We start from the raw sequence: 26,212 nt of genomic DNA, 5'->3' as shown, positions 1-26,212 counted from the left end.
CGTGAAGATTTGACTTTGTGAAAGTGGATATAGATGGATTGGTTTATAAAAGTCATATTGTTATTTGAACACTTCCATTGAAGAAGAACTCACCACCTCTCATGGCAGCCTGTTCCAGTCATTGATCCCCCTCACTGTCAAAAGGTGTTTTTTTCCTAATATCCAATCTGTGTCTCCTCCACTTCAGTTTCATCCCATTGTCCCCTCATCCCTATCCTTGTATGCGTGGTTCCTCATCCCTATCCTTGTATGCGTGGTTCCTCATCCCTATCCTTGTATGCATGGCTCCATCCCTATCCTTGTATGCACGGCCACATCCCTATCCTTGTATGCACGGCCCCATCCCTATCCTTGTATGCATGGCTCCTCATCCCTATCCTTGTATGCATGGCTCCATCCCTATCCTTGTATGCACGGCTCCATCCCTATCCATGTATGCACGGCTCCATCCCTATCCTTGTATGCCCGGCCCCATCCCTATCCTTGTATGCACGGCTCCATCCCTATCCTTGTATGCACGGCCCCATCCCTATCCTTGTATGTATGCACTGCCCCATCCCTATCCTTGTATGCATGGCTCCCCATCCCTATCCTTGAATGCACGGCCCCATCCCTATCCTAGTATGTATGGCTCCATCCTTATCCTTGTATGCATGGCTCCATCCTTTATCCTTGTAAGCACGGCTCCATCCTTTATCCTTGTATGCACGGCTCCATCCCTATCCTTGTATGCACGGCTCCATCCCTATCCTTGTATGCACGGCTCCATCCCTATCCTTGTATGCACGGCCCCATCCCTATCCTTGTATGCACGGCCCCATCCCTATCCTTGTATGCACGGCCCCATCCCTATCCTTGTATGCACGGCCCCATCCCTATCCTTGTATGCACGGCCCCATCCCTATCCTTGTATGCACGGCCCCATCCCTATCCTTGTATGCACGGCCCCATCCCTATCCTTGTATGCACGGCCCCATCCCTATCCTTGTATGCACGGCCCCATCCCTATCCTTGTATACTTTGTACTTAAGTATATACATCAACTTACCATTTTTACAGACAGTTTTAGGAGAAATGTCCAAAATCATAAAGTTCAAGGATATTTTATTGAAAAATTAATTTGTTTTATTCTTGACAGATGACTGTACCAGGAGATCAGAGGGACAGATGACATCATCAATTTTAAAATCAGATGATCTTGAGATCTCACAGGATACAATTGAAGTGCATGCCATTACTCCAGATATACTATCATCCCTTCACAGCAAAGATCTGTCACCTGATTCAGTACCGACTACAAAGGAAAATCAAAGACCCAAAAGAGGCATTAAAAAACAAACCGCTCCTAAAGCAAGGAAGTTCTTTTCATGTTCAGAATGTGGGAAATGTTTTAACTGGAAGCATCATCTTGATCGACACCAAAGAATCCACACAGGAGAAAAGCCTTTTTCCTGTTCAGAATGTGGGAAATGCTTTATCCAGAAAGAGGATCTTGATAGCCACCAGAGAAACCACACAGGGGAGAAGCTTTTTTCATGTTCAGAATGTGGAAAATGTTTTAATAAGAAAGTGCATCTTGATAGACACCATAGAACTCACACAGGGGAGAAGCCTTTTTCATGTTCTGAATGTGAGAGATGTTTTGTAGAGAAAAATCATCTTATCGATCATCAGAGAAGCCACACAGGGGAGAAGCCTTTTTTCTGTTCAGAATGTGAAAAATGTTTTGTGACGAAATCAAATCTTGTTAGACACCAGAGTCTCCACACAGGGGAGAAGCCTTTTTCCTGTTCAGAATGTGGAAAATGTTTTAATAGGAAAGTGCATCTTGTTAGACACCAGAGAAACCACACAGGGGAGAAGCCTTTTTTCTGTTCAGAATGTGGAAAATGTTTTGTGACTAATTCTGATCTTGTCAGACACCAGAAACTCCACACAAGGGAGAAGCCTTTTTCCTGTTCAGAGTGTGGAAAATATTTTGGAGAGAAATATCTCCTTGTTAGACACCAGAGAATTCACACAGGGGAGAAGCCTTTTTTCTGTTCAGAGTGTGGGAAATGTTTTAACTGGAAATCTGATCTTGATAAACACCAGAGAACCCACAGAGGGGAGAAGCCTTTTTCCTGTTCAGACTGTGGGAAATGTTTTACCCGGAAATTTGATCTTGATAAACACCAGAGAACCCACACAGGGGAGAAGCCTTTTTTCTGTTCAGAATGTGGAAAATGTTTTGTGACGAAATCAGATCTTGTTAGACACCAGAGACTCCACACAGGGGAGAAGCCTTTTTCCTGTTCAGAATGTGGGAAATATTTTAACGAGAAATCACATTTGGTTAGGCACCAGAGAATTCACACAGGAGAGAAGCCTTTTAAATGTTTAAAATGTGGGAAATGTTTTATCTGGAAATCTGATCTTGATAAACACCAGAGAACCCACACAGGGCAGAAGCCATTTCCTGTTCATAATGTTTAACAAGTTGTGATTTCTTCACAAAACATTTTCCACATCATAGAATCCACACAGGGGAGAAGCTAATCCAGCACGGGAGGTGATTATAAAAATATTTTTATTTTAACCCCTTAACGTCCAATGAAGGATAGTACTCCCACATGACCGTGGGTCGCCAATGGGTTGGCATGAAACTCCTGTGGTTGTCATAGCCATACAGCTATGAGCAACGCCCAGCGGTCGGCGCTCATGGCAAGTGAACATATCTGCTACATAGAGCAGGGCTGCAGCCCTGCTCTATGTAGCAGAAGCAATCAGACAAGTGCAGCTTCTAGTCTCCCATGGGGACTATTGAAGCAAGTAGATAGTAAAAAAAAAAAATGTTTTTAAAAATAAAATAAAAAATATAAAAGTTCAAATCACCCCCTCTTGCCCCATTCAAAAATAAAAAAACAAATATACACATATTTGGGATCACCGCATTCAGAATCACCTGCTCTATCAATATATAAAAAGAATTTATCCAATCGGTAAACTGTGTAGCGACAAAAAAATTGAAACGCCAGAATTATGTTTTCCATTACGTCCCTCAGGACAGCACCATGGAGGACGTCCTTCCTTGACCTATAGCGGGACAGGATCATAGAGAGGTTAAAAGGACCCTCCCACCTCCACCCTCCAGTGTTTTTTCCTGTCCCTACAGGGACGGACGTATGAGAGGGCGAAGATAGCCTGTGGATTCTCTTCCCCCTATCAAGTGGTCCATGGCTGACACCTAACTGGATAGAGGTCCCTGTTATGACCCCAATGGCGAGGGTCTCAGAGGAACGTGGAAGTCTGCAGAATACAAAAATCCAGCTCATAGGGCAGTGGTAACTGGGTTGACCATATATCTACTCCTAACGCCAACACTAGAAGTAGCCGGGGATCATTCCTACGTTGATTCTAGATGACACGCGCCAGCCGGAGAATCTAGCTACCCCTAGTAGAGGAAAACAAAGACCTTTCTTGCCTCCAGAGAAGGGGACCCCAAAGCTGGATAGAAGCCCCCCACAAATAATGACGGTGAGGTAAGAGGAAATGACAAACACAGAAATGAACCAGGTTTAGCACAGAGAGGCCCGCTTACTGATAGCAGAATAAAGAAAGGTAACTTATATGGTCAACAAAAACCCTATCAAAATCCACACTGGAAATTCAAGAACCCCCGAACCGTCTAACGGTCCGGGGGGAGAACACCAGCCCCCTAGAGCTTCCAGCAAAGGTCAGGATATAGATTTGGAACAAGCTGGACAAAAATACAAAACCAAAACAAATAGCAAAAAGCAAAAGGCAGACTTAGCTGATATAACTGGAACCAGGATCAGTAGACAAGAGCACAGCAGACTAGCTCTGATAACTACGTTGCCAGGCATTGAACTGAAGGTCCAGGGAGCTTATATAGCAACACCCCTAACTAACGACCCAGGTGCGGATAAAAGGAATGACAGAAAAACCAGAGTCAAAAAACTAGTAACCACTAGAGGGAGCAAAAAGCAAATTCACATCAGTACCCCCCCCTTAGTGAGGGGTCACCGAACCCTCACCACGACCACCAGGGCGATCAGGATGAGCGGCATGAAAGGCACGAACTAAATCGGCCGCATGAACATCAGAGGCGACCACCCAGGAATTATCCTCCTGACCATAGCCCTTCCACTTGACCAGGTACTGAAGCCTCCGCCTGGAGAGGCGAGAATCCAAGATCTTCTCCACCACGTACTCCAACTCGCCCTCAACCAACACCGGAGCAGGAGGCTCAGCAGAAGGAACTACAGGCACAATGTACCGCCGCAACAAGGACCTATGAAATACATTGTGAATAGCAAACGACACAGGAAGATCCAGACGAAAAGATACAGGATTAAGGATTTCCAATATCTTGTAAGGCCCAATAAAACGAGGTTTAAATTTGGGAGAGGAGACCTTCATAGGAACAAAGCGGGAAGAAAGCCATACCAAATCCCCAACGCGTAGTCGGGGACCCACACCGCGGCGGCGGTTGGCAAAGCGCTGAGCCCTCCTGTGACAACTTCAAGTTGTCCACCACATGATTCCAGATCCGCTGCAACCTATCCACCACAGAATCCACCCCAGGACAGTCAGAAGGCTCCACATGACCCGAAGAAAAGCGAGGATGGAAACCAGAGTTGCAGAAAAAAGGCGAAACCAAGGTGGCGGAACTAGCCCGATTGTTAAGGGCAAACTCAGCCAACGGCAAGAATGTCACCCAATCGTCCTGATCAGCAGAGACAAAACACCTCAAATAAGCCTCCAAAGTCTGATTGGTTCGCTCCGTCTGTCCATTAGTCTGAGGATGGAAAGCCGACGAAAACGACAAATCAATGCCCATCCTACTACAAAAGGATCGCCAGAACCTGGAAACGAACTGGGATCCTCTGTCTGACACAATATTCTCAGGGATGCCGTGCAAACGAACCACGTTCTGGAAAAACACAGGAACCAGATCGGAAGAGGAAGGCAGCTTAGGCAAAGGAACCAAATGGACCATCTTGGAGAAGCGATCAGATATCACCCAGATAACGGACATGCCCTGAGATAGCGGAAGATCAGAAATGAAATCCATGGAGATATGTGTCCAAGGTCTCTTCGGGACAGGCAAGGGCAAGAGCAAACCGCTGGCACGAGAACAGCAAGGCTTAGCTCGAGCACAAGTCCCACAGGACTGCACAAATGACCGCACATCCCTTGACAAGGAAGGCCACCAAAAGGACCTGGCCACCAGATCTCTGGTGCCAAAAACTCCCGGGTGACCTGCCAACACCGGGGAATGAACCTCGGAAATGACTCTGCTGGTCCACTTATCCGGGACAAACAGTCTGTCAGGTGGACAAAACTCAGGCCTATCAGCCTGAAATCTCTGCAACACACGTCGCAGATCCGGAGAAATAGCTGACAAGATAACTCCATCTTTAAGAATACCAACAGGATCAGCGACTTCAGGAGCATCAGGCACAAAGCTCCTAGAAAGAGCATCGGCCTTCACATTCTTTGAACCTGGTAAATACGAGACAACAAAATCAAAGCGGGAGAAAAACAATGACCAGCGGGCCTGTCTCGGATTAAGGCGTTTAGCAGACTCGAGATACATCAGATTTTTGTGATCAGTCAAGACCACCACACGATGCTTAGCACCCTCGAGCCAATGACGCCACTCCTCAAATGCCCATTTCATGGCCAACAACTCCCGATTGCCCACATCATAATTTCGCTCGGCAGGCGAAAACTTCCTAGAGAAAAAGGCACAAGGTTTCATAACAGAGCAACCAGGGCCTCTCTGCGACAAAACGGCCCCTGCTCCAATCTCTGAAGCATCCACCTCAACCTGAAAGGGAAGTGAGACATCGGGCTGGCACAAAACAGGCGCCGAAGTAAACCGGCGTTTCAACTCCTGGAAAGCCTCCACGGCAGCAGGAGCCCAGTTAGCTACATCGGAGCCCTTCTTGGTCATATCCGTCAAAGGTTTCACAATGCTAGAAAAATTAGCGATAAAACGACGGTAGAAGTTAGCGAAACCCAAGAACTTCTGAAGACTCTTAACTGACGAGGGCTGAGTCCAATCAAGAATAGCTCGGACCTTGACTGGGTCCATCTCCACAGCAGAAGGGGAAAAAATGAACCCCAAAAAGGGAACCTTCTGTACACCAAAGAGACACTTTGAGCCCTTGACAAACAAAGAATTTTCACGCAAAATTTTAAAGACCAACCTGACCTGCTCCACATGCGAATCCCAATTATCAGAAAAAAACAAAATATCATCCAGATAAACAATCAAAAATTTATCCAGATACTTCCGGAAAATGTCATGCTCATGGTAACCTGTGTCCAATACTGCGGTTTATTTGCTGCCAATGGCGTAGCATCAATACCCCTAAGAGGAATAGGATTTTCTAATGGTTCAAGAGTAAAACCACAGCGCTTAGCAAATGACAGATCCATAAGACTCAGGGCAGCACCTGAATCAACAAACGCCATGACAGGATAAGACGACAGTGAGCAAATCAAAGTTACAGACAGAATAAATTTAGGTTGCAAATTACCAACGGTGACAGGACTAACAACCTTAGCTATACGTTTAGAGCATGCTGAGATAACATGTGTAGAATCACCACAGTAGTAGCACAAGCCATTCCGGCGTCTATGAATTTTCCGCTCATTTCTAGTCAGGATTCTATCACATTGCATTAAATCAGGTGTCTGTTCAGACAACACCATGAGGGAATTTGCGGTTTTTCTATCACATTGCACCGAATTAGGTGTCTGTTCAGACAACACCATGAGGGAATTTGCGGTTTTGCGCTCCCGCAACCGCCGGTCAATTTGAATAGCCAGTGCCATAGTATCATTCAGACCTGTGGGAATGGGAAAACCCACCATAACATTCTTAATGGCTTCAGAAAGGCCATTTCTAAAATTAGCGGCCAGTGCACACTCGTTCCAATGTGTCAGCACGGACCATTTCCGAAATTTTTGGCAATACACTTCAGCCTCGTCCTGCCCCTGAGACATAGCCAGCAAGGCCTTTTCTGCCTGAATCTCAAGATTGGGTTCCTCATAAAGTAAACCGAGCGCCAGAAAAAACGCATCAATATCAGCCAATGCCGGATCTCCTGGCGCCAGCGAAAAAGCCCAATCCTGAGGGTCGCCCCGTAAGAACGAAATAACAATTTTTACTTGCTGAGCAGAGTCTCCAGATGAACAGGGTCTCAGGGACAAAAACAATTTACAATTATTCCTGAAATTCCTAAACTTAAACCTGTCTCCGGAAAACAGTTCAGGAATCGGTATTTTAGGTTCTGACCTAGGATTTCTGATAACATAGTCTTGTATGCCCTGCACACGAGTAGCCAGCTGGTCCACACTTGTAATCAAGGTCTGGACATTCATGTCTGCAGCAAGCATAGCCACTCTGAGGTAAAGGGGAAGAAGAAAAAAAAAAAAACTCAGAATCTTCTTTCTTATAATCCCTCTTCTGCAATGCATTAACCCCTTCGTGACATGCGCCGTACTAGTACGGCGCTGCCGGCACTGCATTAGTGCCAGCCGCAGTACTAGTACGGCGCCCCGATCACCGCGGTCTCACGCTGAGCGCCGCGGTGATCGGGTGCGGGTGTCAGCTGTATATGACAGCTGACACCCCGCAGCAATGCCCACGATCGGCGCTGTCGCCGATCGCGGGCATTTAACCCCTCTGATGCCGCTGTCAATAGTGACAGCGGCATAGAGGGGGATCGCGCAGGGACGGGGGCTCCCTGCGCTCTCCCACCGGAGCAGCGCGATCGCTGCTCCGGTAACCTGGAAGGAGTCCTCGGATCCAAGATGGCCGCAGGACTCCTTCCGGGTCATAAGATGACCCTGCTTGCCGGCATCTGCTGAGAATCCTCATAGCAGGCGCCGGCAAGCCCCTGCAATGTGCCTGGCACATCGGTGATCAGACCGAGTGCTATGCACACGGTCTGATCACCGATCTGTGATGTCCCCTCCTGGGACAAAGTAAAAAAGTAAAAAAAAAATTTTTCCACATGTGTAAAAAAAAAAAAAAAAAAAATTCCTAAATAAAGAAAAAAAAAATAAATATATTCCCATAAATACATTTCTTTATCTAAATAAAAAAAACACCACACAATAAAAGTACACATATTTAGTATCGCCGCGTCCGTAACAACCCCACCTATAAAACTATATCACTAGTTAACCCCTTCAGTGAACACCGTAAAAAAAAAAAAAAAAAAACGAGGCAAAAAACAACGCTTTATGCTCATACCGCCAAACAAAAAGTGGAATAACACGCGATCAAAAAGACGGATATAAATAACCATGGTACCGCTGAAAACGTCATCTTGTCCCGCAAAAAAAAAGCCGCCATACAGCATCATCAGCAGAAAAATAAAAAAGTTATAGCTCTCAGAATAAAGCGATGCAAAAACAATTATTTTTTATATAAAAAAGTTTTTATTGTGTAAAAGCGCCAAAACATAAAAAAATTATATAAATGAGGTATCGCTGTAATCATACTGACCCGAAGAATAAAACTGCTTTATCCTTTTTACCAAACGCGGAACGGTATAAACGCACCCCCTAAAAGAATTTCAGGAATTGCTGGTTTTTGTTCATTCCGCCTCCCAAAAATCGGAATAAAAAGCGATCAAAAAATGTCATGTACCCGAAAATGGTACCAGCAAAAACGTCAACTCGTCCCGCAAAAAACAAGATCTCACATGACTCTGTGGACCAAAATATCGAAAAATTATAGCTCTCAAAATGTGGTGATGCAAAAACTATTGTTTGCAATAAAAAGCGTCTTTTAGTGTGTGACGGCTGCCAATCATAAAAATCCGCCCAAAAAACGCTATATAAGTAAATCAAATCCCCCTTCATCACCCCCTTAGTTAGGAAAAATAATAAAATTTTAAAAAATATATTTATTTCCATTTTCCCGTTAGGCTACTTTCACACTAGCGTCGGTACGGGGCCGTCGCGCTGCGTCGGCCCGACATACCGACGCATACTGTGCAAGCGCCGCACAACGGGGGCAGCGGATGCTGTTTTTCCACGCATCCGCTGCCCCATTGTGAGGTGCGGGGAGGTGGGGGCGGAGTTCCAGCCGCGCATGCGCGGTCGGAAATGGTGGACCGTCGGCACAAAAAAAGTTACATGTAACGTTTGTTGCTGCCGGCTGTCCGCCACAACACGACGCAACCGTCGCACGACGCTTGCGACGTGTGTCAATACGTCGCTAATGTTAGTCTATGGGGAAAAAACGCATCCTGCAGATGACTTTGCAGGATGCGTTTTTCGCCAAAACTACGCATTGCGACGTATGCAAAAAAACGCTAGTGTGAAAGTAGCGCTAGGGTTAGGACTAGTGTTAGGGTTGGGGTTAGGGTTTCAGTTAGAATTGGGGAGTTTTCACTGTTTAGGCACATCAGGGGCTCTCCAAACGCGACATGGCGTCCGATCTCAACGCGTTTGTTTGCGTTAAAAACGCATGCGTTTTTATAGAAAAAAAACAGAACACACTGAAAAGTCACCCACCACCATCAAGGTGATAAAGGGATCCAAACCCTAACCCTACCCCTAAACTCATCCCTAACCGTTTAATGAACATTTTCTGACAGTCATAGTGCCACGTATTTCAGTGCCACGTATTTCAGTGCCACGTATTTCAGTGCCACGTATTTCAGTGCCACGTATTTCAGTGCCACGTTATTTCAGTGCCACGCTATTTCAGTGCCACGTTATTTCAGTGCCACGATATTTCAGTGCCACGATATTTCAGTGCCACGTATTTAAGTGCCACGGTATTTCAGTGAAATACGTGGCACTGAAATATCGTGGCATTTACGTGAAATACGTGGCACTTAAATACGTGGCACTTAAATACGTGGCACTTAAATACGTGGCACTTAAATACGTGGCACTTAAATACGTGGCACTTAAATACGTGGCACTTAAATATCGTGGCATGTACATGAAATACGTGGCACTTATATACGTGGCACTTATATACGTGGCACTTATATACGTGGCACTTATATACGTGGCCACTGAAATATCGTGGCACTTATATACGTATATACGTATATAAACGTATTTCAGTGCCACGTATTTCAGTGCCACGTATTTCAGGTTAGGGGTAGGGGTAGGGTTAGGGGTAGGGTTAGGGTTTTTTGGTTTTTTCTTGTTTTCTTGTGTTTTTCTATAAAAACGCATGCGTCTAAAAAAACGCATGCGTTTTACCGCGATTACATGCGTTTTTTCACACATGCGTTTTTTTAAAAAAACGCAAGTGTGAAACCAGCCTTATCCTTGGGAAAATAAAAACATGGGGGCTAAAATATAATTTTCGTGGAAAAAAATATATTTTTTATTTTCGCGGCTCTGCGTTATAAACTGTAGTGAAGCACTTGGGGGTTCAAAGTTCTCACAACACATCTAGATAAGTTCCGTGGGGGGTCTAGTTTCCAATATGGGGTCACTTGTGGGGGGTTTCTACTGTTTAGGTACATCAGGGGCTCTGCAAATGCAACATGACACCTGCAGACCAATCCATCTAAGTCTGCATTTCAAACGGCGCTCCTTCCCTTCCGAGCTCTGCCGTGCGCCCAAACAGTGGTTCCCCCCAATGTATGGGGTATCAGCGTACTCAGGACAAATTGGACAATAACTTTTGTGGTCCAATTTCTCCTGTTACCCTTGGGGGAAAAAAAATTGCGGGCTAAAACATCATTTTGGGGAAAGAAAAAATGATTTTTTGATTTTCACAGCGCTACATTCTAAACTTTAGTGAAACAACTGGGGGTTAAAAGTGCTCACCACACATCTACGTAAGTTCCTTAGGGGGTCTTCTTTCCAAAATGGTGTCACTTGTGGGGGTTTCCACTGTTTAGGCACGTCAGGGGCTCTCCAAACACGACATGGGTTCCGATCTCAATTCCAGCCAATTTTGCATTGAAAAGTCAAATGGCGCTCCTTCCCTTCCGAGCTCTGCCATGCGCCCAAACAGTGGTTTATCCCCATATATGAAGTATCAGCGTACTCAGGACAAATTGCACAACAACTTTTGGGGTCCAATTTATCCTGCTACCCTTGGGAAAATAAAAAATTTGGGGCAAAAAGATCATTTTTTGTGAAAATTAATATTAATTTTTTTTACGGCTCCACATTATAAACTTCTGTGAAGCACTTGGAGGTTCAAAGTGCTCACCACACATCTAGATTAGTTCCTTAGAGGGTCTACTTTCCAAAATGGTGTCACTTGTGGGGGTTTCCACTGTTTAGGCACGTCAGGGGCTCTCCAAACACGACATGGGTTCCGATCTCAATTCCAGCCAATTTTGCATTGAAAAGTCAAATGGCGCTCCTTCCCTTCCGAGCTCTGCCATGTGCCCAATCAATGGTTTACCCCAACATGTGGGGTATCGGCGTACTCAGGACAAATTGTACAACAACTTTTTTGGTCCAATTTCTCCTGTTACCCTTGGTAAAATAAAACAAATTGGATCTGAAGTAAAAATTTTGTGAAAAAAAAGTTAAATGTTCAATTTTTTTTAAACATTCCAAAAATTCCTGTGAAGCACCTGAAGGGTTAATAAACTTTTTGAATGTGGTTTAGAGTACCTTGAGGGGTGCAGTTTTTAGAATGGTGTCACTTTTGGACATTTTCTGTCATATAGACCCCTCAAAGTCACTTCAAGTGTGAGGTGGTCCGTAAAAAAAATGGTTTTGCAAATTTTGTTGCAAAAATGAGAAATCGCTGGTCAACTTTTAACCCTTATAACTCCCTAACAAAAAAAAATTATGTTTCCAAAATTGTGCTGATGTAAAGCAGACATGTGGGAAATGTTGTTTATTAACTATATTATGTGATATAACTCTCTAATTTAAGGGCATAAAAACGAAAAATTTGAAAATTGCTAAATTTTCATAATTTTCGACAAATTTCTGTTTTTTTCACAAATAAATGCAAGTCATATCGAAGAAGTTTTACCACTATCATAAAGTACAATATGTCACGAGAAAACAATCTCAGAATCACCAGGATCCGTTGAAGCGTTTCAGAGTTATGACCTCATAAAGTGACAGTGGTCAGAATTGTAAAAATTGGCCGTGTCACTTAGGTGAAAACAGGCTTTGGGGTGAAGGGGTTAAACATTTAATACTGGCCTGGCAAACTGTTATGACCCCAATGGCGAGGGTCTCAGAGGAACGTGGAAGTCTGCAGAATACAAAAATCCAGCTCATAGGGCAGTGGTAACTGGGTTGACCATATATCTACTCCTAACGCCAACACTAGAAGTAGCCGGGGATCATTCCTACGTTGATTCTAGATGACACGCGCCAGACGGAGAATCTAGCTACCCCTAGTAGAGGAAAACAAAGACCTTTCTTGCCTCCAGAGAAGGGGACCCCAAAGCTGGATAGAAGCCCCCCACAAATAATAACGGTGAGGTAAGAGGAAATGACAAACACAGAAATGAACCAGGTTTAGCACAGAGAGGCCCGCTTACTGATAGCAGAATAAAGAAAGGTAACTTATATGGTCAACAAAAACCCTATCAAAATCCACACTGGAAATTCAAGAACCCCCGAACCGTCTAACGGTCCGGGGGGAGAACACCAGCCCCCTAGAGCTTCCAGCAAAGGTCAGGATATAGATTTGGAACAAGCTGGACAAAAATACAAAACCAAAACAAAAAGCAAAAGGCAGACTTAGCTGATATAACTGGAACCAGGATCAGTAGACAAGAGCACAGCAGACTAGCTCTGATAACTACGTTGCCAGGCATTGAACTGAAGGTCCAGGGAGCTTATATAGCAACACCCCTAACTAACGACCCAGGTGCGGATAAAAGGAATGACAGAAAAACCAGAGTAAAAAAACTAGTAACCACTAGAGGGAGCAAAAAGCAAATTCACATCAGGTCCCTCAGCTACCATTGCTGCACCAGATGGACTCAGAGTTTGGGGGTCTCAACCTTCCCTTTTCCTGGTCAGACAGACCATGGCCAACTCCTCTTTGAGAGGTTCCTCAGCCAACAGGCAGCCTGTGCAATGGGCTTAGGGGGATCGTGCGGCAGGTCCAATCCTTCCCCCTGTCAAGTAGCCCAGGGTGGAAACTCCCCGGTGGGGAGTCCCTCAGCCCCAGAGACCAGTCGAGCGGATGGGCTCCTGGGTAGAGCCGCTTCCTCCCGGTGGGGGGCTCTCGGCTCGGACGCCGACCGGCAAAACACCGCTACTCCCGAAAGTTGTGTGGTGGAGAAGTCCATTGTGCTTCTGGTGACGTCAGAAAGGGGCGTCGGCACATAGGATTGGCGTGCGTTCTTCGATGGAACACAGAAGGGGGCACAGGCAGTAATGCAGCATTCCTGACGGGACGCCGCTTCCTTCCACAGTAGGCTCTCGGCGTTACCAGCTCCCCCTGTCTTCTAGCAGGTATGGAGCCAGCACAGGTGAGTGCATGGTTTAATGTTGCATTGATGGCCTGGGCCTCTGGGCTGACTCTAGTCTCATGCCTTTGTGCCAAAGCTGTACCTGGAACCCATTTACAGCTAGGCCTTGGACCTCTAGGCTATGGTAGGGCGATATGTCCAGGCTACATCTCATAACTGGACTTCAGTTAGTTGCAGGTCTTGTCTGTACAGAGCCTTATGATTGGCCTTCAGAGTGACTCTTTGGAAGCATGCTTTCCATTTTCTGGTTCAATAAGCAAGTGTTTCACTTTTCTTTGCAACCTAACTACTCCATCCAGAGGAGGACACAAGGTGTTAATTCAGCACATTGTCTCCATGAAGACTGCCCTCCAGCTGCTGCTCATTAATTAGCCTTCGGGTGGAGTCAGTCTGACAAATGAGATGTACTGTTCAGAGTGGAGATTTATCTGGAACTCTGATAGATGGCTCTTTTGCTTAAGTGTAAGTCATACTGCTTCTATGCATCAGATTGAGTGCCTCCGTGCATAATACTGCATCATAGCACCTCTTTGCATTATATTGAGTGCCTCCGTGCATCATACTGCATCATAGTACCTCCATGCATCATAGTACCTCCATGCATCATATTGAGTGCCTCTGTGCATGTTACTGCATCATTGTATCTCCATGCATCATATTGAGTGCCTCTATGCATGAAACTGCATCATAGTGCCTCTATGCATCATATTGAGTGCCTCTGTGGCATCATACTGTTTCATATTGCCTTTGTGCATCAGATTGCTTCATAGTTCCTATATTCATCATAGCGCTTCATAAGTTGCTTCATGTGTCATATTGCATTGTATTGCTTCATGGTTCCTATATGCATCATAGTGCTTCATTATTCCTATATGCATCATAGTGCTTCATATTGCCTTTGTGCATCATATTGCTTCATGGTTCCTATATGCATCATAGTGCTCATATTGCCTTTATGCATCATATTGCTTCAAGGTTCATATATGCATCATAGTGCTTCATATTGCCTTTGTGCATTACACTCACTGGCCACTTTATTAGGTACACCTGTCCAACTTCTTGTTAACACTTAATTTCTAATCAGCCAATCACATGGCGGCAACTCAGTGCATTTAGGCATGTAGACATGGTCAAGACAATCTCCTGCAGTTCAAACCGAGCATCAGTATGGGGAAGAAAAGTGATTTGAGTGCCTTTGAACGTGGCATGGTTGTTGGTGCCAGAATGGCTGGTCTGAGTATTTCAGAAACTGCTGATCTACTGGGATTTTCACGCACAACCATCTCTAGGGTTTACAGAGAATGGTCCGAAAAAGAAAAAAAATCCAGTGAGCGGCAGTTCTGTGGGCGGAAATGCCTTGTTGATGCCAGAGGTCAGAGGAGAATGGGCAGACTGGTTCGAGCTGATAGAAAGGCAACAGTGACTCAAATCGCCACCCGTTACAACCAAGGTAGGCCTAAGAGCATCTCTGAACGCACAGTGCGTCGAACTTTGAGGCAGATGGGCTACAGCAGCAGAAGACCACACCGGGTACCACTCCTTTCAACTAAGAACAGGAAACTGAGGCTACAATTTGCACAAGCTCATCGAAATTGGACAGTAGAAGATTGGAAAAACGTTGCTTGGTCTGATGAGTCTCGATTTCTGCTGCGACATTCGGATGGTAGGGTCAGAATTTGGCGTAAACAACATGAAAGCATGGATCCATCCTGCCTTGTATGGAGCATCTTTGGGATGTGCAGCCGACAAATCTGCGGCAACTGTGTGATGCCATCATGTCAATATGGACCAAAATCTCTGAGGAATGCTTCCAGCACCTTGTTGAATCTATGCCACGAAGAATTGAGGCAGTTCTGAAGGCAAAAGGGGGTCCAACCCGTTACTAGCATGGTGTATCTAATAAAGTGGCCGGTGAGTGTATATTACAGCATATTGCTTCATAGCTCCTATATTGATCAGAGTGCTTCATTGTTCCTATATGCACCATAGCGCTTCATTGTTACTTCATGCATCATATTGCATCATACTGCTTCATTATTCCTATGTGCATCATATTGAATCAGACTAATAGTGCCTTTGGACATCATATTGCATTATATTGCTTCATAGTTCCTATATGCATCATATTGCATCATAGGGTTTCGGTGCCCTTTGCCTCAGGGGGTATTATTAGTGTGTCGGGCTTGGTGCCTTTTTTCGCCTCTGGCTGTGAGCCACTGGGTCAGACCTTCTGTCTGGTGCCTTGTTGTGTGGCCGCCCATTGTATCATCGGCCTACCACTTCACTTTTTTGTCTTGGGCTTCAACTCTGGATATGGAGTCCTTGTGTTTTGGACCCAGATCCAGCTTCTGCTACTTCATTCTTTACAACAGGGCTTTGTCAAGCAAACAGGCTTGAATTTGCTTAGTAAAATCTGCATTTCTTCTGTTTGGAACAGATCTCTCAGGTAGGTTCTACCTTGAGTGCAAAAGGCAAGTCTATTTCATAATTAGCTTTAAAAGATGACATACATCATTTTGGTACATCCTATAAAAGGACATACTACTGTCCTGGGAGCAGAAAATCCCACCAGTTGAAAGAAGGGACTATCTTTGCCTTAAAGATATTAGGACTATCTACAATTTGCATAGTTTTGGGGGCACCCTCAGGGCACATTTGTTCAGAGAGGCCTATCACGTTCCCTAATCAGTCATTTTGTGTGTGTGTGTGTGGCCCATTCACTATCTCCATCTATCCCCACCCCTGAAGATGGCTGTGCAATCATTTGTAAATAAAACATTGTTGATACACACCCGTACTTTGTATCTTCCCTGCCTCATTGTAGAGTGTAAGCTCTCAGGAGCAAGGTGGGTTTATTTTGCTTTAATTATTGTATGGTTGTTACTTATGACTGTTGTGTTTTGAGACTGTCAAACTGTAAAGCGCTGCGGAATATGTGGACACTATATGGATGGAAGTTTATTATTGTTATTAACTAGATGGCAGCCCGATTCTAAAGAATCGGGAGTCTAGAATCCATATATACTTTATTTATTCAAATGTAAGAATAATACAATTAATAAATAATAGTAAGAAAGAACAAAAAATGGCTGCACTCACCAGCTCTTGACAATTCTTGTTATTTAAGGTACAGTTACACAGGATCCATGAACATGCTTATGAGGGGAGGGATGAAAGACATCAGACAACAACTTTGCGTGTTGTGGCAAATGCCACAACAATGGTTCTTTGCTTAAGAACAATAATGTAAATAATAAATAATATGTATCAATAACTATGTATATTGGTATGTTCTATGACATTTTAAAATATTTCATTATTATGTGGAAAAGCTCTTAGTACCCATACTGGCGCATACTTGTGTGCCCATCAGGTATTTTCACAGTAATTTTACATCTGATGGGTTGGTATGAAACGTTTTTAATCATCTCTTGGGCTTAGCTAAGCCTTCATTTTAAATAATTCTAATAAGTACAACAGAAATAAAAGCCTTTTTGTGTATCCAAATTTTTTGTTTATTTTTACAGAAGTGTAAAATTTAAGAAATCAACGTTCTTAGTACACCGATGGGCTAATATAAGCATGCCCATCAACCACGTCACGGTAGCCTTTGAACTGATGGGTCCTAACTAACTGATTCCTATTTCTTAATACTCAAACCTCTTTCACATCTGCATGTTTCTGATATTTGCAGAAGTAATGTTAAAAACAATACAACTTCCACACTTGGCACCAAAGAACTGACCTACAACACACTTTCAGCAAGTGCCATGCAATGTAGATGAAGCTTGGAGTTAACTTGCAGTAAATGCGGCAAACGCGGCTTCGACAATTGCATTAAATGCAGCCACAACAAAAACACTGGTAAGTGGAGATTTTGTGGCGAAAACTGCAGAAACCACATGTGCCGCACCTGCCGCAAGTGAAGTACAAATTCCGTATACATTGCATGCAACTTACAGCAAGAGTGGCGTGGGTCAGCCCTTAGGCAGGAAGTGCAGAAATAGCCTTTTTTCCACCATAAATTCTCCAAATAGCAGAAAAATGTTGATGTGAAAGCAAAATCTCTATTCTTTCCCTATCTATCTAAATATGTACCTATCTATATATCTATTTCTATGTACAGAACACACCTGGAGATAGAGATGTGTGTGAACAGCCATCCCGCCCGTCTCTTACCTGTTCACAAAAACCTCACCCTTTTTAAAAACAAAATGAAATCTCTCAGCAGCTATACTGCTGGAGCTTCAAATACAGGTTCCTATCACCAAATACAGGCATTTGGATGATACACATCTTACATCTTGTACTTAATGTGTGTTCTACTTACCTATAAAAATATGTATTGATATATCATATTTCTAAATTTATGTAGATATGATATAGAGTTATTAACCCTATATGCTAATGAGTACGTATGTTATATACGTATTTCCTACATAAGTACTTAAAATCTATATGTCTATGGCTACACTAATTTTTTTTTGTTTTTTTTCCTTATCTCTATACATAGAATTTGCCTATTGCTGTCTATGTTATTAGAAAAACTGAATAATGAAAAAAAAGAAAAGTAACTTTAAACTAAAATATTTTTGTAGATAATATTACGTGTGAAGACTTTAGTCAATAATTGTCCTTGAAGTGGTGTATTAACCACTTTAACCCTCACATTGCAACATTGCTTCACCCTGGAAAAAGCAACATACAATTGACCATGGGCAAAAGCAGGTTATGGTAGATAAATGCCAACTCGATGGAGGGTCTGGCCTTGAGATTTATTTATGGTCATTGCAAATGCGGGCTTGATGGGAAATTGTCTCCGTCTTAATTTAAAAGGTAATCCAGTCTCTGATGGACACAAATCAATTCGTGGAATGAATACCACATTTCCTGCTGCTGACCCACTAATTACTTTAGCCAGTATGATATTGGCATGTAAGGCAGTGACAATGAGCCGCGTACCATTGCAGAGACCTTTGTTCGTGTTCAGATTACGTAATAACATGACAATGGTGCCAATTTTAAGTTTCAGCCGATGTGAAGGCATTCCAGTTGGTGTTAGTGAATTCAAAAACTCAAGTGGGTATTGATCGAGGTCATCAGCTTCATCAGGATCGATGGAATCATCACTGATATATTCAGTATAGTCACCTATCAATAAATCCATGACTTGGGAATTGACTTTCTCAACGTCCTCATTTTTTGGACATAAAATTGCATGAGATGCAGCTGTATTTATGCTTTCGGTGTCATTCACATCAATACAAAGATTATCTCCAAAAATTTCAATTATTAAAGAGCCAGTGCATACCATGTCTGGAGGAATTTCAATTACATCATCTCCAAGGTTATGTTCATTAGATAGTTCACCATTTCCCAGTTGAAGCAACCAACTGCTGTAGTGAGGATCAATGGAGCGCATGTTGTTAATAAGTGGCAGGCGAGTAAAATGTTGCCAGTGTTGTGAATATTTTATACAGCTCTCTACAACATCAGTTCTTGTCCCATGAGGGATGACAGGAAGACATTGTCTAAAGTCGCCTCCAAAAACAATCACTTTACCTCCAAACGGTGTTTTTTCTTTGTGAGCTACATTTGTTGTCATGACATCACGTAAAACTCTATCAATGACATGCAATGCATATTTGGATAGCATTGTGCACTCATCAATAATAAAAAGTTTAGTGCTGTGCAAATATTTTGCTGCATCGGTATCATTCTTAATCCTGGAAACAGATGTTTCATTCACAGGAATTGGAATCCCATAAAGAGAATGAATGGTTCGTCCACCTTGTAGCAAGTTGGCGGCAATTCCAGTAGTGGCAGCAGGTGACACAATGTCTCCTTGTCCTCTTAGCTGATGTAGGAGTAGATGATATAGGTACGTTTTTCCGCTGCCACCAGGACCATGAAGGAAAAAACACTTTGCTGTAGAATTAGTGTCTTCTAAAGCTTGAGTGATAGCATCAAAAGCAAAAAGTTGGTCCTCATTTAGAGTAGCTTTCATTTCAGCAGCTGCTGATAACTCATAATCTTTATCATACTGTGGGAGGAGGTGTTGTTTCTTGACGTGGCAAATTAAAATCAGTATAAGTTTTGCCATGAGCTTTAAGAACATGTTGGACATCTGTCATAGCATAGCCTTCACAATTGACACACTCCAGAGTGTCGGAGTGGTATGCATAGCAGTAGTCTTCTACAAAGTGTTCCTTAAATTCATCCCATAAGTCCCGAGGTTTAGCTGGAGGACCAAAAATACAAATGTAGGCAAACATGTCACGTAGCTGTGCTGGCATGTTGAGAATACTGGCATCAAGTAATGTATTTCTCCACAGACTATCATCAAATAGTAAGCCAAGAGCTAATGCCGCATCTTTGAAGGTTTCATGTGTGACTCCGTGTACAGTTTTTATGCTGTCAAAACTGGTTGCACCTTTGACATGTAACAATAGCAATCTTAAATAGTAGCGTTCTTGGTCTTTCACACTGACAGTATACATTCGTCCAATCACAGAACCACCTGCTCGCTTTCTAACTTCCCAAGAACCTTCTTTCCAAACATAGTTTTCGGGAATTTCACGGTATAAATAAATATGAGCATGATGGTCGTTCTGATTAAGCTTGAAGTAGGCCATAAGTGTAGAATTTTGATGGAGCTTTTGTTTGATGTTTCCAATAGAGTCATCCTCATGAAAATAGAGTGGCTGAGAATGCGGTAGATGTACAGCAAGGCGAATGATGCTATGAGATTGTTTATGCATTGGATATGAGAATATTTGCCAAGCTGCCTCTGGTGCACTGACATATCTTGAATCCATGAATTGGTGTGTTTCATCATGTTGGATGTTAGTTTGGCAGATTTCAAGATTGGCTTTATCATGTCCTTTGTAGACGTATTTAAATAAATATTTCACAGCCTGAATGGAACCACAAACTTCGACATTTATATGGCACTTGTATTTTAATAGCAGGAACGGATTATATGGAACCACCCACGAATTGTCAATCATGTTAGAATGGTGTTGAAAAGATGGGCCAAAGTGTCTGCGATAAGTAGGATAGGCGTCCTTAGCTATGATGGTTCTTGGTTGCAAATCTTTAGGGAAACCTTTTGTACACTTCCCCAGATCCATACAGGGAGAATTTGGGTTGTGTTCTCCACACGGACCATGAATCATATGTTGGAGAACAATTTTATGGAGCTGAGGGTAGTGGGTAGGATTGGGAATTTCAGCCCACACTGTATTGTCTATGTCCTCCTCAGTCCTTAATTTGGAGTTGCTGTCCAGAATAATCAAAATGTGAGCGTGTGGAAGGCCACGTTTTTGAAATTCAATTACATGAACCATAGCGCAAACTTTCCCAAATAATCCGTTGTTAATGTCTTTTAAGAGTGCTTCCAGTTTTATTTTGAAAACACGTGCCACCAAATCAGGTCTATGTTCCACACGCTGCCAAGGTTCCAAATTCTCAGTAATCTCATTCCATTTCGGATTACAGGTCATGGTGATGAATAGATCAGGACGACCATATTTAGTCACAATAGCCATGGCATCCTGGTACCGCTGCTGCATATTCCTGGGACTGCCTTCAAACGAAGATGGTAAAATGACCGTTTTTCCAATGGGGATGCCCTTCTCAATGGATTTTTTCTGGAGATGGTCCTGGAGTACACAATAATCCTCTACTTTCAAATCCTTTTGGTGTTGACGGATATAATTTAGGCGATTTGCCTCGATTTTCACATAAGCATCCACTAAGTACTGCTGAGTGAGTTTGCCACCATTCAGGAGTGGATTAAACTGAGTACGGACAGACAGCACATAGCAGTAATATTGCAGTTGTGTAACTCTGCGTGGACTTTGCCCTTGTTGCTTGAGGCCATCATGCCAGCCCTGGTCTCCGTAAGGGAAAAATAAAGGATAGAGTAAAGCATCTAAATTACTGTGTAGAATGCTGACCTGTTGTGTTCTTGGCGCCAAAGGATTTTTGGGGTCCGGTTGTAAATGTATTAAAATATCACGATTAAATGGTGGCTCTCCATTGTCATTTTCAAATACGACAGCAACTTCATTGACAGTTGGATTATTATATCGGCGAGGGTCTTGATTCCGATCTTGTTTAAGGGCCATGATGATATTTGGCATGAGAGTGCCATTAGCTTCAGCTTTAAGATGTTCTTCATGTTCCACATCTCGTAACATTTTGTAGGCAGCAACAAAGGGATTCACATTGTCTAACTGAAGAGCAATTATACTCATCAAAGTGGGATGACATTTTTGATTTTGTTCACAGTTTAAACGTTGTTCATTCGCGGTAGCGGTATCCAAAATATACAGTTGGGCATAAGCTGGAACTTGATCATCACTGGGATGTAGGGTTCCAGTACGATGATATATTTGTCCATGTATACGGAAACAGTAAGGGCCATGTCCAGGTGGAGGGGATATATTGGCACCCATGGAGGCGAAAGCAAATGAGCTGTTAATACTACGAATATTTTCCATGAGATTCTTACTGAACTCACTCTCCCCTGTCAGCAATCGTTTAAAGACCTCGGGATATTGGGGTATAGGTATATGCACTTTACTCTTGTGACAACACAGAGTAAAATTTTTATCTGCTGGTATCTCAGCATTAAAATGTAATGCTTGACAATGTTCACATAAATAGTTCATAGGACCACAGGAGTGTTCTACTATGGTACTGTCATCATTAGTAAAACCTGTAGGATGTTGAGGTACAGGTTGTGGTAACGGAGCATTGGAATGTTTCTTTAAGCCAACATATATAAAGCGTGGACCTGGTAGAGGATCTTCACTGTCCACAGATTCAATCACTGAGGAGTTGGAAGGTGTATCGTGGTCAGGGTTTATTAATATGGAGGTGCAAGCGGTTTTTTTGTGCCGTTCACGGCGTGCACCAGCTGCATTTGGTAATGGTTTGTTTGTTGCCTTACAAGAGTCAGGTGTGAAGCATGTCTTATAAGCAGACTTAACGGTGTACAGGCGACGGCATTTATCATTTGGAGTGTAAGTAGGACAGTGTTTGCGCTTACGTGCAGATTTACCAACGGTTAAAGGAGCTTCAGGCTGCACACATTCTATGAATGGAGACAAAAAAGCTGTATTATGGGCAGAATCTATGACTGAGGACGTGGAAATATTATGTTTGCAACGTTGAGAGTGTGCAGCAGCAGCTTTATTACTTAATCGATTAGTTTTGTCCTCAAAAGACTCATTAGTAATGCGTTTATTGCAAGCAGCATTAACAGTGTCCAGGCGCTTCTGTCTGTCCTCTGTAGTCTCGTTAGCACGCTGTTTGCGCTTACGTGCGGCATCGGCGGCTTTTCGCTCTGCGTCATTGGTATACTTATTATCAGACCTGATGTTACGTGCGCCATCAGCAGCTTTGGGCTCTGTGTCATTAGTATACTTAACAGTGTCCAGGCGCTTGCATCTATCCTCTGTACTCTTGTTAGCACGCTGTTTGCGCTTACGTGCAGCATCGGTGTCTTTTCGCTGTGCGTCATTGGTATACTTATTATCAGACCTGATGTTACGTGCGCCATCAGCAGCTTTGGGCTCTGTGTCATTAGTATACTTAACAGTGTCCAGACGCTTGCGTCTCTCCTCTGTACTCTTGTTAGCACGCTGTTTGCGCTTACGTGCAGCATCGGCGGCTTTTCGCTCTGCATCATTACCATACTTTATATCAGACCTGATCTTACGTGCGCCATCAGCAGCTTTGGACTCTGTGTCATTAGTATACTTAACAGTATCCAGGCGCTTGCATCTATCCTCTGTACTCTTGTTAACACGCTGTTTACGCTTACGTGCGGCATCGGCGGCTTTTCGCTCTGCATCATTACCATACTTTATATCAGACCTGATCTTACGTGCGCCATCAGCAGCTTTGGACTCTGTGTCATTAGTATCCTTACTATTAGAGCTCATGTTGGCTAAGCTAAACAGCTTTAAGCGTGGTGGTGGCAAACAACAGGTTAATAAGAGGCAGTGTCAGGTAGTAGGAAAATAGCCAGTTAATAATAGGCAATAGTTCTTTGCAGGAATACAGATATTAATAAATAGGCAGTTTATATTGCAGAGAAATTGCTGGGCAATAATGGACAATGTCCTTATGTGGCAAATAATAGAGCAATATACCCAGTGTGGCAAAGAAGAGGTTAATAAACGGCAGTCTCTCAGTATAACAGTCAGTGAATAATAGGCATTATATAGAGAAAACACCAAACAAAAGTTCAAAATTGGTGTGAAAATGTCACTGAACCACTTCACAACTAAATATATATAGTTTTGGTAAATGGTATTATCATTTTTTTGACGAAATTCGGCAGGAGCTTGAAGAGCGACGTCACTGGGACCGCCTCCACGCAGTAGAAACTTGCTGTGAGGTAAAAATTCAAAAATCACACCAAAATGGCGGGCGGAGTGTGTCACAGTACGGCACATTTCTGATTAGTCGCTCGCGGCAGGCGGCAACCAATCAGAAAAGTGCCGCGCACCACGAAGGCATATATCTTTGTCCACCCTGAGCGGGTGTAGGACGCTGGTGACGTCACTTATCTCCGGACATTATCTCCGGACAAAGCCACGGAAGTTGGCACAAATTGCCGGAAGAAGTATTCTAGGCAATTATATATTAGATTTTAATGTTATCAGTGTTTACCTTTGAACGTTTATATTGTATTGTCCTGTCACCAGCCATGTGTACGATTATCGGCCGAAAGCCTCTCTGGAACCAATAATCACCCCATGTAAAGGTATCTTTATTATAAGTTAAAGATTCAGAATACTATGACTTTTATCATATCCTGAACAGTCAAGTTTTTTATGAACCGTTAAGGTTTTCTGGTTGAAGTAAAAAAAACTCTGAGTGTTTACAGTTTGAAACCATAAAATGTTGAAAAATTATGTCATTCTTGAGTATATCACTCAATGGTGCTCATAAACGTGTCAAATTTGATCTATAATATACTTTAATATACGTTACTTTAATCTTTAATATACTTAAGAACAGGGCCCCAGACATCACACAGGGGGTCTGAAACACCGCACAGTGGTCCAAAATATCGCTGTGCTCTGCCTGGGGCCCCATATGCTGCCTGGGGCCCCTGTGCTCTGCCTGGGGCCCCATATGCTGCCTGGGGCCCCTGTGCTCTTCCTGGGGCCCCATAGGCTGCCTGGGGCCCCTGTGCTCTGCCTGGGACCACTGTGCTCTGCCTGGGGCCCCATATGCTGCCTGGGGCCCCTGTGCTCTGCCTGGGGCCACTGTGCTCTGCCTGGGGCCCCATATGCTGCCTGGGGCCCCTGTGCTCTGTCTGGGGCCCCATATGCTGCCTGGGGCCCCTGTGCTCTGCCTGGGGCCCCATGTTCTGCCTGGGGCCCCTGTGCTCTGCCTGGGGCCACTGTGCTCTGCCTGGGGCCCCATATGCTGCCTGGGGCCCCTGTGCTCTGCCTGGGGCCCCTGTGCTCTGCCTGGGGCCCCATATGCTGCCTGGGGCCCCTGTGCTCTGCCTGGGGCCCCTGTGCTCTACCTGGGGCCCCATGTTCTGCCTGGGGCCACTGTGCTCTGCCTGGGGCCCCATAGGCTGCCTGGGGCCCCTGTGCTCTGCCTGGGACCACTGTGCTCTGCCTGGGGCCCCATATGCTGCCTGGGGCCCCTGTGCTCTGCCTGGGGCCCCTGTGCTCTACCTGGGGCCCCATGTTCTGCCTGGGGCCAGTGTGCTCTGCCTGGGGCCCCATAGGCTGCCTGGGGCCCCTGTGCTCTGCCTGGGACCACTGTGCTCTGCCTGGGGCCCCATATGCTGCCTGAGGCCCCTGTGCTCTGCCTGGGGCCCCATATGCTGCCTGGGGCCCCTGTGCTTTGCCTGGGGCCCCATATGCTGCCTGGGGCCCCTGTGCTCTGCCTGGGACCACTGTGCTCTGCCTGGGGCCCCATATGCTGCCTGGGGCCCCTGTGCTCTGCCTGGGGCCACTGTGCTCTGCCTGGGGCCCCATATGCTGCCTGGGGCCCCTGTGCTCTGCCTGGGGCCCCATATGCTGCCTGGGGCCCCTGTGCTCTGCCTGGGGCCCCTGTGCTCTGCCTGGGGCCCCATGTTCTGCCTGGGGCCCCTGTGCTCTGCCTGGGGCCACTGTGCTCTGCCTGGGGCCCCATATGCTGCCTGGGGCCCCTGTGCTCTGCCTGGGGCCCCTGTGCTCTGCCTGGGGCCCCTGTGCTCTGCCTGGGGCCCCATGTTCTGCCTGGGGCCACTGTGCTCTGCCTGGGGCCCAATAGGCTGCCTGGGGCCCCTGTGCTCTGCCTGGGACCACTGTGCTCTGCCTGGGGCCCCATATGCTGCCTGGGGCCCCTGTGCTCTGCCTGGGGCCACTGTGCTCTGCCTGGGGCCCCTGTGCTCTGCCTGGGGCCCCATATGCTGCCTGGGGCCCCTGTGCTCTGCCTGGGGCCCCTGTGCTCTGCCTGGGGCCCCATGTTCTGCCTGGGGCCCCTGTGCTCTGCCTGGGGCCACTGTGCTCTGCCTGGGGCCCCATATGCTGCCTGGGGCCCCTGTGCTCTGCCTGGGGCCCCATATGCTGCCTGGGGCCCCTGTGCTCTGCCTGAGGCCCCATGTTCTGCCTGGGGCCACTGTGCTCTGCCTGGGGACCCATAGGCTGCCTGGGGCCCCTGTGCTCTGCCTGGGACCACTGTGCTCTGCCTGGGGCCATTGTGCTCTGCCTGGGACCCCATAT

At 44.9% G+C, this 26,212-nt stretch overlaps 1 protein-coding gene across 2 annotated transcripts in view; it reads left to right on the top strand.

The window, feature by feature from the left end:
- Nucleotides 1-14,723, top strand: part of LOC143767984 (uncharacterized) — a 42,325-nt gene extending 27,602 nt beyond the window's left edge. For both annotated transcript variants that reach the window (XM_077256578.1, XM_077256579.1), the window contains 2 exons: nucleotides 1,139-3,240; nucleotides 12,936-14,723. In XM_077256578.1, coding sequence (XP_077112693.1) covers nucleotides 1,139-2,475 — 1,337 coding nt within the window. In that variant the 3' untranslated portion in view covers nucleotides 2,476-3,240; nucleotides 12,936-14,723. The remainder of the gene's footprint in view (nucleotides 1-1,138; nucleotides 3,241-12,935) is intronic.
- The last annotated feature ends 11,489 nt before the right edge of the window (nucleotides 14,724-26,212 follow it).

The sequence above is a fragment of the Ranitomeya variabilis genome, chromosome 4, assembly GCF_051348905.1.
Source record: "Ranitomeya variabilis isolate aRanVar5 chromosome 4, aRanVar5.hap1, whole genome shotgun sequence".
NCBI lineage: Eukaryota > Metazoa > Chordata > Amphibia > Anura > Dendrobatidae > Ranitomeya > Ranitomeya variabilis.
Note: the sequence above shows the minus strand (reverse complement) of the source record. Positions and strands in the feature narration are given on the sequence as shown.